This window comes from Anabrus simplex, chromosome 12, assembly GCF_040414725.1.
Source record: "Anabrus simplex isolate iqAnaSimp1 chromosome 12, ASM4041472v1, whole genome shotgun sequence".
In the NCBI taxonomy this organism is placed as follows: domain Eukaryota; kingdom Metazoa; phylum Arthropoda; class Insecta; order Orthoptera; family Tettigoniidae; genus Anabrus; species Anabrus simplex.
Window position 1 is genome coordinate 54820434 of NC_090276.1, and position 15538 is coordinate 54835971.

General features: G+C 43.3%; 1 protein-coding gene across 1 annotated transcript in view; it reads right to left on the bottom strand.

Moving 5' to 3' along the window:
- Positions 1 to 14680, bottom strand: part of LOC136884141 (uncharacterized) — a 43980-nt gene extending 29300 nt beyond the window's left edge. Inside the window, exon 1 of the mRNA XM_067156181.2 lies at positions 14557 to 14680. Coding sequence (XP_067012282.2) covers positions 14557 to 14644 — 88 coding nt within the window. The 5' untranslated portion in view covers positions 14645 to 14680. The remainder of the gene's footprint in view (positions 1 to 14556) is intronic.
- Between the last annotated feature and the right edge of the window lie 858 nt (positions 14681 to 15538).

Here is a 15538-nt window from a genome sequence, read left to right on the forward strand (position 1 = left end):
CCAACTCGTGTCCCTTTGCTGACACCTCGACACAGAACTCAACGCCGTGCATGGGCCCACGAACATCGGCAACGGGCCATAGAACAGTGGCAGTGTGTGGTATGGTCCCATGAATCCTGGTTCCAGTTGTATCGAACTGATGTGCGCGTGAGAGTGTGGCGTATGCCCCATCAAGCTATGGATCCCGCGTGTCAATAAGGTTGTGTCCAGGCGGGAGGTGGCTCACTTCTGGTCTGGGTGGCGTTCTCATGCTCGCAATTAGGCCCCATTGTCCGGCTGCAGGGAGCGCTGACAGGTGAATGTTATGTGGACATTCTTTCAAACCATCTGTATCCCCTTCTGGCCCTAGAGTACCCTGATGTAGATGCTATGTTTCAACAGGACAACGTGGAACGCAGATAGTTGGAGGAGCACTCCAGTGAAGTTACGACCATGGATTGGCCCTCCAGATCTCCCGACCTTAATCCAACCGAGCATTTATGGGATGCTGTCGATGCTGGTGTACGCTCCATGAACCCCGCACCAAATTCACAAGTTCAGTTGTGGGTAGCAGTGAAAGATGCGTGGGTCCAGATCCCTCCAGAACGATTCCAACACCTAGTAGAGTCGATGCCTGGCCGTATTGCTGCCGTTTTGATGAGGAGCAACTCGTTATTAACATCAGATTCAGTGTCTTCCCATGACTTTTGGCCACTCAGTGCATATAGAAGATATTCTAATAGGATGCAGAAATTGTCTCACGGAACTGGAGTATTTATCGTAGAGATAGACTGTATAGCAGCAACTCCATAGACCTTCACATGTTTGGCTAAAGGGAATGTTTATTTTATCCTTTGGGTATGATTCTGTCTTAATTTCGCTCGGCCCTGCAAAAATGGAATCGTTTATTTGTCCAACCCTTGTCCCGTTTCCCTACGGGGTCGGGTATGAGGTGAGATGAATTTGTCGTGGCGGTTTTTATGACCGGATGCCCTTCCTGACGTCAACCTCATCAGAGGAGTTAATGAGAGATGAAATGAAAGACGTGATATATGATAGTAGGGAGAGGGTGAAACCCGGTGCCGGCACATAGCCTACTCCTGTCGAATAGCACCAAGGGGTCTGCTCAAGGCTTAACGTCCCCATCCGACGGACGAATCACCATCAACAGCGTCCTATGCCCTCACTCCATATGAGCACTGCGGAGAGGTTTGGAATTTAATCCAGGCTTTTGGTACGCAATCTAGTGATTAGAAATTGTATACCACCACCTCCCCTACCCTGCCGGCCAACATTCTGATGGTGAAAATGTTTTCGACCAACGGGACTCGAACCGGCTAACCTCGGTGTTAGACCGTTTTTACACTTCAGATATTTGAAATGATTGATAATTTAATTATATTAGTGTTGTAAGCTTCTGAAATGAAATATGTGAACTCCGATCACAAGACGTCACAAGCTACATTTGACGTATGGACTTACGACCGAAGCAACAAAAGCATGTTGGTAAAGAATCCCCCCCCCCCACCACACACACTTTTCCCTTTGCGAAAATGAAATAATAATAAATATGTCTCTTCTCCCCCTGTGGGCGGGGGCGGTAGAATAACACTCAGTGTATCTCCCCTGTCTGCCGTAAGAGGCCACTAAATGCGACTCTTAACTTGGGAGCAAGAACTGGTGATCACGGGGCCCTCAGGTGAGTCCTGGCATTGCTTCCACTTACTTGTGCCAGGCTCCTCACTTTCATCTATCCTATCCGACCTCCCTTGATCAACTCTTAGTCTTTTCCGACGGCGATGGCATTAGAGCATTCGAGGCCAAGGGAGTATTTAATTTTCCCGCCCTTCGTGGACCTTGCCTTCCTTTAGCCGATACCTTCATTTTGAAGAGTCCCATCCCTTCCCATTTTCTTTGATTGGTGTTATGTGGAGGATGGTTACCTAGTTTTACTTCCTCTTAAAACAATAATAACCACCACCAACTTCCGGTTATAGCCATCCATCAACGGCTGCTAATTCAGATGACCATCAACCATAAGACATAATCTGCAAGGGTGCTAAGTAACACTGTCTGACCATCCATACATACATACATTTCAACACAGTGGTCAGGTGGTGGTGATTATTGTTTTAAGAGGAAGTACAACTTGGGGACCATCCTCTATATAACACTAAAAAATGAAATGAAATGGCGTATGGCTTTTAGTGCCGGGATATCCCAGGACGGGTTCGGCTCGCCAGGTGCAGGTCTTTATATTTGACACCAGTAGGCGACCTGCGCGTCATGATGAGGATGAAATGATGATGAAGACAACACACACACACAGCCCCCGTGCCATTAGGATTAACCAATTAAGGTTAAAATCCCCGACCCGGCCGGGAATCGAACCCGGGACTCTCTGAACTGAAGGCCAGTACGCTGACCGTTCAGCCAACGAGTCGGACTATATAACACTAATCAGAGAGGAACAATGGAAGAGATCCGATACTTCGAAAAATGAAGATAGCGGCCAAAGAAAGATAAGGGCCACGAAGGGCGTGAAAATGAAAGACTCCCTTGGACTCGAATGGTCTAATGTCATCGGGGTCGGAAAAGAACAAGAGTTGATCAAGGGAGGTCGGATAGGATAGATGAAAGTGAGGAGCCTGGCACAAGTAAGTGGAAGCAATACCAGGACTCAGCTAAGGGCCCTGTGGTCGCCAACCCACATTCCCAAGTTCAGAGCTCCTGGGTACACTTTTAGTCACCTCTTACGACAAGCAGGGAATACCATGGGTGTTATTATACCGCCCTCCCCCCCGCCCACACAGGAGGTCGTTACATCGCAACCTGCGCGGTTGCTAGGGTAACACTTCCGTAACGCAAATATTTAGATGACCCCCAGCCATAAGATATATTATGTCAAAACTTGCTTCGTATACTTCGGCGACCGGAGCTAATGGGGTTGTGTCAAGGCTTAGAACAAAGCCCGCTGGAAGAATGGCTAAACATCGGCAGGACGCGATACAACAGTATCCTCCTGAACATCCGCTTGTAACGTCCGTGTTCTCTGTAACAGGATTTCCCTCGATTAATAAAAACATGGTGTAGTTTCTAGGAATAAGTTTGCACTTGACGGCTCGAACCACAGGAATGTTGAATCAAGGATTCGGAACTTTCTCTGGCCTAAATACAGCAGCGGCTAACTGGCTGGCAGGGACAAGAACGCAACCCGCTTCGCACTGATCATGGAGAAGTTGCATATGCGTAGTACGTCACGGCGAAGAAACATCTTCCCTTTGGCGTCTAACACATTATCAGCTTCACTAACAGGAAAAGTCCTATAATTTTAAATTACTGCATTGAAGGGGGTGAAAATTCCTTATGAAGATCACTGTAAGTACCTAGGTGTTAACATAAGGAAATATCTCAATTGGGGTGATCACATAAACGGGATTATAAATAAAGGGTACAGATCTCTGCTACCTGGTATGAGGGTATTTAGGGGTTGTAGTAAGGATATAAAGGAGAGGGAGTCTCTGGTAAAAACCCAGGATTACTTGATTCCATAGCTGAAAAAAAACAAAGAAAAGCAGCTCGATTTGTTTTGGGTGGTTTCCGACATAAGATTAGCATTGCAAAAGTGTTGCAAAGTTTGGGCTGGGAAGACTTAGGAGAAAGATGACGAGCTGGTATGTTGGGAGCTATCTAGTGGAGAGATGGCGTGGAATGAATTTAGTAGACGAATACGTGTTTGAGTGCTGTTTATAAAGTAGGAGAGATCGTGATAAGAAGATAAAGTTGGAATTCAAGGGTAACAATCGGGGCGAATATTCGTTTATAGGAAGAGGATTTAATGATTGGAATAATTTACCAAGGGAGATGTTCAATAAATTTTCAAATTCTGTACAATTATTTAAGAAAATACTAGGTAAACAGCAGATGGGGAAACAGTCACCTGGGCGACTGCTATAAATGTAGATCAGTGGTAATTTATTTACAACGAATATTCTATGCATATAGACTATGCGGCGCGACAGAATTAAACTAAATCAGCACAATACCGCAGTTCGCTGACCTTCAAATTTCGCCCTTCTCAATCTTCATGGTCAAACAATGCTCCTTCGCCCACCTTCATGTGGAAAAGGATATAGCATTTCCGGGCTAATAGTTCTTAGCCGCAGCCTGTGTTATTTGAGATCTACTATCTCCGTGAAGTCAGATGTAAAGAAAACGAGACAGTTATCACAGTGAGGTTATTCGAGTTCCGGGCTGGCAAAGTGGCAGCCGTACTACTGTATTATAACAATGACACTAAAATACGAGTTATAATGAATAATACTACTTTTCATGCGGGGCTAAGCTGCGAATGTCTCAAAGGAGGAGATGTGGTCATAAAACGGGTTAATTTTGCTCCACAGAGTACTCTATTGTGGAACTAAGCCAAAGAATGAAATATAGAAAAGTATGGCATGTTGTTATGCTACTAACGTAAAGAAAACTATCAAGTGTGGTCATCGCTTGGGAGAGAAAGTGCTGCTAACGGAATACCGGACCTCTCCCGCAACATTACATAACTTCTATCGATTAAAGGCTAATAACACGGAAGTGCAGCCTCCTTCATGAACTGGTCACCTGAGGGAAATTCGACCGGATCTACAACTTTAACAAACACTTGCTTTTCTGTGTAGTTTGGCAAAGAAATTGTTTGACATTCGCACCAGCTAGAAACAACTGAAGCATTTTTACAGTATTTACAGTAGTATATATCAACACAGGGATGGCCCCAGATTACATTACTGGGGACATTAGAAAATATCTACTGTAGCGTCTGTCTACTGTAGGACTAGGTTTGAGTTCTTGAAAACCGAGTGAGTTGGCCGTGCGGTTAGGGGCGCGCAGCTGTGATTTTGCATTCTGGAGGTAGTGGGTTCGAACCCCAATGTAGGTACTGTGGTTTCCCATTTTTAAAATTTTTTTTTTTTTTTGCTAGTTGCTTTACGTCGCACCGACACAGATAGGTCTTATGGCGACGATGGGATAGGAAAGGCCTAGGAGTTGGAAGGAAACGGCCGTGGCCTTAATTAAGGTACAGCCCCAGCATTTGCCTGGTGTGAAAATGGGAAACCACGGAAAACCATCTTCAGGGCTGCCGACAGTGGGGCTCGAACCCACGATCTCCCGGATGCAAACTCACAGCCGCGCGCCTCTACGCGCACGGCCAACTCGCCCGGTGGTTTCCCATTTTAACACCAAGCAAATGCTGGGGATGTGCCTTAATTAAGGCCACGGCTGGTTCATTCCCACTCGCAGCCCTTTTCTATCCCATCGTCGCCGTAAGACGTATTTGTGTCAGTGCGACGAAAAACAGCTTGTAAAAAAATACTCAAAATGCGGGATATGTAAATTGTATTTAAGAAAAAACATGAAAATCGTGTGTAAAAGAAAGTAACGAATATCCATCAACCAGCCATTTTCCTCAGCCTTAAAACTTATAATAATAATAATAATAATAATAATAATAATAATAATAATAATAATAATAATAATAATAATAATAATAATAATAATAATAATAATAATCCTCATCCTATTTCCAGTCATTCCACCGGGTCAGGAATGGAATGAATGAATCTAGCGGCAAGGATAAGAATTGCGCTAGCTGCCGAAGCCTGTCGCACTCCTCAGGGGCAATGATTAATGAATTATTAATGAAATGAAATGTTATTGGAGAATGTTGCTGGAATGAAAGATGACAGGAAATAAACCGGAGTACCCGGAGAAAAACCTGTCCCGCCTCCGCTTTGTCCAGCACAAATCTCACATGGAGTGACCGGGATCTGAACCACGGAACTCAGCGGAGAGAGGCCGGTGCGTTGACGCCTAAGCCACGGAGGTGCTAATAATAATAATAATAATAATAATAATAATAATAATAATAATAATAATAATAATAATAATAATAATAAACCCTGGCCATTGGAGGAAGATCACTTACTAAAACTTTAGAAAAACAAGAAAGGAAAAGTCCGCCTCTGTGGTGTAGTGGTTAACGTGATTAGCTGCCACCCCCGGAGACCGGGTTCGATTCCTGAGTCTTCCACGGAATTTGAAAAGTGGTACGAGGGCTGAAACGTGGTCCACTCAGCCTTGGGAGGTCAACTGAGTCGAAGAGGTTTCTATTCCCTCGTCAGCCATCCTCGAAGTGATTTTCCATGGTTTCCAACTTCTCCAGGCAAATGCCGCGATGGTACCTAACTTAAGGCCACGGCCGCTTCCTCCCCTCTTCCTTATCTATCCCTTACAATCTTCCCATCCCCCCACAAGGCCCCTGTTCTGCATAGCAGGTGAGACTGCCTAGGTGAGGTACTGGTCCTCCTCCCCAGTTTTATCATCCGACCCAGAGTCTGACGTTCCAGACCACTCCCCTTGAGGCGATAGAGGTGGGATCCCTCGCTGACTCCGAGGGAAAAACCAACCGTGGAGTTTAAAGAAGTTAAGAAGAAGAAGAAGAAGAAAGGAAAATTCTTAGGAAAATTCTTTGGCCCGGTATGCATAGGAGGAGTGTGGGCGGAAAGGTGGTCTCCTGGGTTATACCAGCATACTGAAAAAATATGAGACACCATTAGAAAAAAAGATTGAAATTTTATGGCCATATTCAAAGAATGGATAATGAAAGAATTACTAAAAAGATATTTAATTATGCCTCCTCGCAAGTTAAGAATAATTGGATAATCGAAACTGAAAAAAGGCCTTCAAGAAAACAGCATAACAGACACAGTTGTATGGAACAGGCTCAGCTTTAGAACGTTGATGAACAAACATCATTTTGCTGAAAAACCCAAGATGAGAACCAACAGTAAAAATAAACAGAATAAAAACCACTAGGTCAAACTGGTACAAACAGACAGAGAAAGGCCTGAAGAAATTAGCATCACCAAATCTACTAGGCCGAGATGAAATCAGAGAAATCACACTCACACGGGGATGAAAGAAAGACTAACCGACATGTATGGTCCCTGCAATGAAAACACACCTATTCACTTCGTATGAAAGAATACTGGGCTAAAAGAAAAAGTCAACAGAACAAGAATTGACGAAGGGAGGGCGGACAGGATAGATGGAAGTGAGGAGCCTGGCACAAGTAAATGGAAGCAATGCCAGCACTCAGCTGAGGGCCCCGTGGCTGCTAACCCACGGTCTCAAGTTAAGATCCCCTGGGGCCCCTTTTAGTCGCCTCTTACGGCACGCAGGGGATACCGCGGGTGTTATTCTACCGCTCTCACCCACGGAGGGGGAAGGGAATGTGTAACCACATAATTTGAACCCCATCCTCTCTCTCGAATACGGAGCTTGGCGCCATAGACGCAGTGCGTTAACACGCGCAGTCACTCCACTCGGTGGGGTGTGACCCTCCGAAAAATTAGGATATCGGCAAAAGAAATAGGCAGGGCCGTCAAGGGCGCGAGAATGAAAGATAACCTATGTCTCACAAACACAATACTGCTGGGGGTCGGATGCGGACACGAGTCTACCAGGGAAGGTCAGATGGCCAAGAGGAGGGGCCACAAGTAGAGATGGGGAGATTCTGAACGAGTGATTCATAATGAACGAATCATTGCACTGAACAATTGAATCATGATTCAGTGAACGAAATGAATCGACTCGATTGTGAATCGAAAGGTGAATCGAGAGATGGCAGCCGCAACTCGTTCCTTGGTTCCTTGTTCGTTCTGATTCATATCGCCAAATCGGGTATCCACCTATTTTGAATCAATAATAACTTGTGAAGAACGACTCTGTTATTTTTATTTAATCTGAACTAAAAGTCCGGTTCACAAGTCAAATACTCGTAAACTAGCCTTACAGGAAAAAATATTTTTTTTAAGTAAGAAATTATCACGTCGTTTTAAGTCACACACTTCACGGAACTGTTATATACTCAATTTCCAGCTCGTTGCGAAATGTTAGGTTAAGTTTACTTCAAGGTTCCCGTTCCCGTTCTCGTGGACTACTCTGAACTAACGTGTGGAACATAGCCACAAAAATGTTCATATCTACTATAAATTTCAAATTCGATTGTCGTATAGTTTCGAATGGTAGCTACTTAAGTTTAGAAAGTATTAGTCGGACAGTTGTGTAGCATTTTTCGACTATAACCTCTAAAAAGTAATGGTTCATCTGAGTCTATTGTTTCGTTTTCGGCTCTCCGTCACGTGGTAATCGAATGAACGAATCAAATGAACGACTCAAATGAACGAATCATTTTAGTGAATCGTTTCAAATGCATCGGTTTTTCTAAATGAATCAGATTCCCCATCTCTAGCCACAAGTAAGTAAGTAAGCTAGCTCACACTTCCGAATTGAGAGACCCTGAAGGTTTACTCGCCTGTTACCATTCCCCTGTGGATGGGGGTGGTAGAATACAACCACGGTAAGCCTGATTGTCGCAAGAGGCGGCTGAAAGGCGAGCACACAGGGTTCTCAATAAAGAGCCACGGTTAGCTGATTTTGCGCCCCATTAAATTCTCGAAGACCATGGAGCTCTATATTATGCGTTATAATTATGAGGGAGATGTGTTATGAAACAGATGCTACTCTCGTTTTCACAATGATTGTGTAGTTTGCTGCTGTCAGCTCGTGTGAAGCAACGGCGAGAAAGTGTAATCGAATGGATCCTCATCTTCTCGGAGATTGCGTGAGAAACAAGACGTACTGAGGCATTCTATTGAGCTTATAAATGGCTAAGAGCAGTGGTATTCAAAGTGTGGCACGCGTACATCTAGCGGTTCGCAACTTTATCGCAGGTTCTATCTGTTCAGAAAAGAGTTCAACCTCTTCATTTTTAATAAAAACTTGTTTTGATTTAGCGTTTTTGCCTACCACTACACAGTCTCCTTTCCGAAATATTCATTCTAAAATATGTGCCAGTTTGTACATTCGAAATCTTCAGTATCTACTGGCCAGACATATTCATTTCAGGTAAGAAATCAGTACAGCCCTCAGAACCACCCAGTACCTGCTTACACATTCTCTGTCATTGGTCACATCCATTAGACGCGTTAACACATGTACACATCTGAAGAGTGAGGGGAGGTGGAGAAAACGAAGTACGAGGATATCTAACATGAACGAAACACACGCCGAAGGTAAGGTACTTGATTCCCCGCCTGCCCACACGCCCCACTGGCTCGACAATGAAGGCAGAGGGGAACGAAGGGAGGGACCACACGGCTCCTTCAAGGCAACAGACGTAATGTGTATGTCAACTCATTGAGGGTCAAATTCTCCAGTTTCTTTGTAATTCTTGTGTGCGAAGTCTGGCTGAAATGTTAGCGGACTCGACTATGACTTCATTATCAAATGGCATCGCGCTCAACCTCTGTAACAAAGAATGACTCCTATTTTCGTCAATATAGGCCGTGTTAAATACTACTACTACTACTACTACTACTACTACTACTACTACTACTACTAATAATAATAATAATAATTGTTATCCTCAAAAACCAAAGTAAAAATAACCTGGCATTAAATAATTAGGATTATCAGAGACGCAAGGGCATTTGGAAAACCGTTCCTATGAAGTTATTGTCAGCGCTGATCAAACGATTAAATGCCATATATCGGGGTGGGATTCATCGTGAACACTTCATTGCAATTAAATTACAGTTAATTAATTGTTTTCCTTGATTAGGAAAAGCTAGTATAGCCAGTATGTTTAACCATAGAAACATCTGTAATCAGATGGAGTTGGGAGTGACCTCTGAGTGCGCAATGTCGCAAGCCACACCTCCTGGAAGACGAACACATGTGACGTTGCCTTGGTTACTTCTCCTTCATCCTCAAGGTTCGGCAAAATCTTCGCTCAAACGTTACCTGTTTCCCTTTCCACCCGGAATTCTTGTGAGCGTGATTGTACCTCCCATTGACTTGGTATGTAAAAATACTTAGTTATGCTGCAGTGCTCTCTTTTAATTAATTGTTTCACAATTCGCTCATTCCCTTAAATTTTTTCAGTAGCTGTGTGTATAGTACAATAGCAGGATTACAGAAAATTGTGATTAAAGGAAATCCATAATTTCAAGAATTCAAAAGCTGGACACTGCTTTCCAACTAATAAGAACAGTTGACAATAAACAGTGTCTTTCATGGAACAATAATATACAATATTACAAAACAGTAGTTAAACTAGAAGCACTCTACGCTGCGGAAACTCTCAACCAACAACACAGGGGATTAAGGGAACAATTAGAAATTAAAGAACGAAAAATCATGAGGAAAATCTTAGGACAAAGAATAATAAACGGAACTCATTACCCTAACCCTGTAGTGAAATATACAAGCACATTTGCAAAATTGCAGATGCAGTTCGAATGCGACGAATAGAATTTGCAGGGCATTTGGAACGAATGAATCCTAACAGGCTTTCACATCAAATGTACACATTTCTACAAAACAAAGCCACTAGACCAAAGTGGTACAAATTATTAGAGAAAGACCTCACTGAATTAGGATCGCCAAATCTACAAGATCGAAAGAAAATACAGAACATCATTCAAAGACGGGGATTTGAGGAACAAGAAAGGAAACCCATACACGATCGGCATGGTCGAAGGACCGGAGACGTGCACAATCATTGAAGATGAAGAACTACTGGGCAAAAAAGAAGGCCGAAAAATGTTGATTCCGCGTTGACGTAGGCGACCCATTCCCGAAGAAGAAAGATAAGAAGAAGTAGAATAGTAATAGTTGCATTAATAATACTCATATGTATCGTAACTAGGCAATGAAAAACTCGTGATTCCTCTCACGAGAAAACCACGTTTCTCCATCTGCATTAATGAAGGCTTGCTGCGTTATGTGAGAAGGGCACCGAAGACTCCACCATTGCCACCACCGTGTAAGAACGTCGATTGCTCAGTCCATGAGGCAGCGTGGATGGGGGGGGGGGGGGGGTGCACGAGGAGGTGAAGGGCTGACATCGTAGCCATCAGCAGAAAGGGCAGTAAAGCAATGGTCGTAGATCCCATCATTCGCTTTGAAAAAGACCCGAATAAGGCTCGGGATGTGGACCTAGAAAAGCATGCTATTTATGTTCCGCGCTTGTCTTATTGTCGGCAAAATATGATAATACCTATCGATCAGTGAATTGTCAGAGACCTGCTGTTCGGAGAAAGGGGCACCTCCCTGGTCAGACATCGACCTTACTACAAAATTTGAAAGTTCTATTCTGCGAAACAGAAAAAATACTGTAGTAATACAGCTACTGAGGGACTCTCTACAAATTCATTTCCATCTATACCTAATAACGTGATTAACATTCCTCCCCCACTAACCCAGGAAAAAATAAGATAATATCAACATTAAGAATTCAATGTCCACTTTTTGATGTGTTTAAACTCTATTGAAATTATAACCTGTCTGTATTCCGGATCTGTATGGTTACCCTCATTGTAGGACGGAAGATTTACTTCTCTCTGTACAAATTATGATGGAAAAAATAGTGATTTTCCACTGCTGTGCTGTGGTCTTCGCAGACATGTGCCCTTAAAGCCATCGTGATTCTAAGATGACTGACTTGAGTCTTCCGCTGCGCGGTCGAATGTGTCAACCATTTGTTAGGACAATCAACACACTCAATTCTGTAATATATTCATGGTGACATCTGCCGGACAACAATTGACAACGGAGAGTGAGGGATTTGGTTCGAATGCCAGTTCAGCTGGTTCGCCTCAGAACTTTAATTTACTGTTTATTGAACATCGCGCTGTAAGGCAAAGGCTGGGTGGACTCCGGATAGTGTTTGCAGAAGTGGATAGTAGTAGACGTGGAAGTTGAACAATGACAAGATGATATCTTATTGTTATTCTTTCCTGGCCTTTTCCCGAGATATATCCCCCGGTAGGTTGGGGGCTGTAGAATAACACCCACAGTATCCCCTGCCTGTCGTAAGAGGCGACTAAAATGGGCCCCAGGGGCTCTCAACTTTGGAGCGTGGGTTGGCGACCACGGGGCCCTCAGCTGAGTCCTGTCATTGCTTCCACTTCTGCCAGGCTCCTCACTTTCATCTGTCCTATCCAACCTCCATTGGTCAACTTTTGTTCTTTCCCGACCCCGACGGTATAGGAGCACTCGAGGCCTAGGGAGTCTTTCATTTTAACGCCCTTCGTGACTCTTGTCATCCTTTGGCCGATACCTTCATTTTTGGAAGTGTCGGCCCCTTCCATTTTTCTCTCGATTAGTGTTATATAGAGGATGGTTGCCTAGTTCTACTTCCTCTTAAAACAATAACCACCACCACCACCACCACGCCAGACTCAGTAGTTTTACCAGTTCTGGATGAGGTACTTTTTTATCTCTCCAGTATTTCCAACGATGTTTTTCCTCTCAGGAAATGCCCAGGTGTACTTCCCCCTTTAAGACGTCGAGAATTAGCGATGAAAAATTCAAGAATTTTCTTTTTACAAATAGCTTACGTCGCACCGACAGGGATAGGTCTTACGGCGACGATGGGATAGGAAAGGGCTAGCAGTAGCAAGGAAGCGACCGTGGCCTTAATTAACGTACAACCTTGCCTGCCGTAAAAATGGGAAACCATGGAAAACCATTTTCAAGACTGCCGAGAGTGGGGTTCGAACCCACTTCTCCCGAATGCAAGCTCACAGTTGCGAGCCCCTAACCGCACGGCCAACTCGCTCAAAGAACAAATTAATTTATTTGCCAATTAAATATAAAATGATCTCAAACGCTAAAATCATTAAAATAAAATGATGGGAAAATATCATATGGAAAGTTTCAAGGTATCACATTTTGGCTCACTTAGTGATAATTTGACATCGAATTTTTGTGCAAATTCAAATTTTGTTTGCCGACATATATAGACCTCCAAAACCGACAAGTATGTGCGTTTGAACGTGAAACCGGGCGAATTATTAAGTTTAATAACGCATATATTTGAGATTAGTGTATATATTTCAAATTTCGGATTTATTGTGTATGTTTTCGACTTTTATTATGCATATTTTTAACATGTTTTACTAAGTATTAAGAAAATGTAAAGTAATTAATGCCGTGAACTATGTCGGTAATGAAACAGTTCAAACGGAACCGGAACTTATCAAGACACACTTTCAAACCATACCACCTAGAATCAATATGAAAGCTAGAAACACGTGGGTTGCGTCTTGGTGATTCGCTGGACATTATGGAGTAGGCTACGCGAACCATAAACTGGAAAGTATCTGAGAAAACCTCGGACTCCGTCTGCAAACAAAATTTGATGTCCTTAAACGAAATCCGGGCTACGACATCATGGTAGCTAGAAACAAATATTTGGCTAGTACGGTACTGATAATGTGGATCTACCAGACTGTTTAACAATTACACTCGCTCCGCACTTGAAGCACTGTCCTGTCACATCCGTAGATGTGAAGCTAGTTTTAAAAGACAAACGCTACAGAGTTATACTGTACCAAAAAAAAAAAAAAAAAAATGGAGAAGTCTGTTGGCGTGTACTGCAAAGCTTATTATGGACAGGAAAAGTAGGGTGGACAATGTGAAATGAAAGAGGAATGTGTATTTCAGTGTGTTTCTTCACGTTTGTGGTTTCTTTACACGGTTTTCTTACAACCGTGCTGATTTATCATGTGTATTAATGAACACGTTGTCTTATCTAGGAGACGTATGTATATTGTTTTAACAGTGAACACTGATGGAATGATACATCTGTGCGCAAACTAGCCGCAGCTATAAGTAGTGCGATTGTAGTTTTCACTAAATTGTTCATTCATGATCATGATTTTATGTATTGGTGTGCCTGAACAGCGTGAGTCTAGTAAAGGACTGTTACGTTTGCATTTCATACAAATGTTTAAGACAATGAAATTAAGTCCATACTTAAATCCATATTTCGCAACTTTTTGCAGCACATTTGCATGCTTATATTGGTGATTTATACAGCACATATATATCCGATGTCTAGTGGTGATAGCCACTTAATGCCTCTGCACTAAAAATAAAACAGAACACAAAATGCAGTAATATCTTTTTCTTGCAAACTTGTGTATTATTCCCACCCCATCCGATAAAAAAAGTCAGTGATTTCCTAAAAACTAACATTCTGTAAAATAATTGTAATTTTACTCAATGCTTGATGAAAAAGTAATTTACCGGGCGAGTTGGCCGTGCGCGTAGAGGCGCGCGGCTGTGAGCTTGCATCCGGGAGATAGTAGGTTCGAATCCCACTATCGGCAGCACTGAAGATGGTTTTCCGTGGTTTCCCATTTTTACACCAGGCAAATGCTGGGGCTGTACCTTAATTAAGGCCACGGCCGCTTCCTTCCAACTCCTAGGCCTTTCCTATCCCATCGTCGCCATAAGACCTATCTGTGTCGGTGCGACGTAAAGCCCATAGCAAAAAAAAAAAAGTAATTTGCAATCGCAATTTAGTAAAATATTTCTCAAGTAACTGGAATTGAGAACAATTACTTTTTTACTGTACTCTTCCCATCACTGATTAAAACGAACACAAATACCCAGTCCCCGAGCTAGAAGAATGAAGACTGACAGCAAAAGAGGAACAGCGTGTCGTACCTGTGTTGTCCTTGATGTCTTGCCCTCTGGTGAAGCTAACAGCTGATAGGAGCAGGAGAGAAAGGCCTACAAGCAGTCGTCCAGCCATCGAGGAGACACAATATGCTCTGCCTGTGTACGCAGATGTGCGAAACTTTCACTGGCCAGTTAGCGAGTTCTTGAGAGTGGAAGGAACTCTTTATCCCCCGGCTGGTAGGAGTAGGCGTGAGACTTTCAGGTTATTACAACATCGGCAATGCGGAGCAAGGACACCAGGTGAATATACTGGAATTGCAAGACAATAAGCACTTTATTTTGCAAGAAGTGGGGAATTATCATGCGCAATTACTACTGTTTAATACCTCTATAGTTTGCTTGCTTTGTATCTTCTAGCTAACCTTCCCGACTCCGAACGGGAGCAGTTACCGTATGAATTTAAGGCGATATGCTACTTTTAACCGAAGAGCAGGGCAAGGATTTTTATGATCTAAAAGTGTTTAAAAAATGATCTATAAAATGACGGCAAAATCCTGTAAATTGACCCGAGAACTAAAAAAAAAATTACATATATTTTCAATGAAATTTTACAACCAGTTTACCGGTACTAATCGAGTTGGTACAGGCTATATTTATGTTATAGCCAGGCTGAATGGCTCAGACGGTTGAGGCGCTGGCCTTCTGATCCCAACTTGGCAGGTTCGATCCTGTGTACTTGAAGGTACTCAGTCTGGCTCCATGGCTGAACGGTTAGCGTGCTGGTCTTTGGTTACAGGGGTCCCGGGTTTGATTCCCTACAGGGTCGGGAATTTTAACCATAATTGGTTAATTTCGCTGGCACGGGGGGTAGGTGAATGTGTGGTCTTCATCATCATTTCATCGTCATTAGGACGCGCAGGTCGCCTACCGGTGTCAAATCAAAAGACCTGCATCTGGCGAGCCGAACTTGTCCTGCTGCTGCTGCAACGTGTTTCATTCCCCGCCCTTCGGGCGAGGCGGGCCCCTA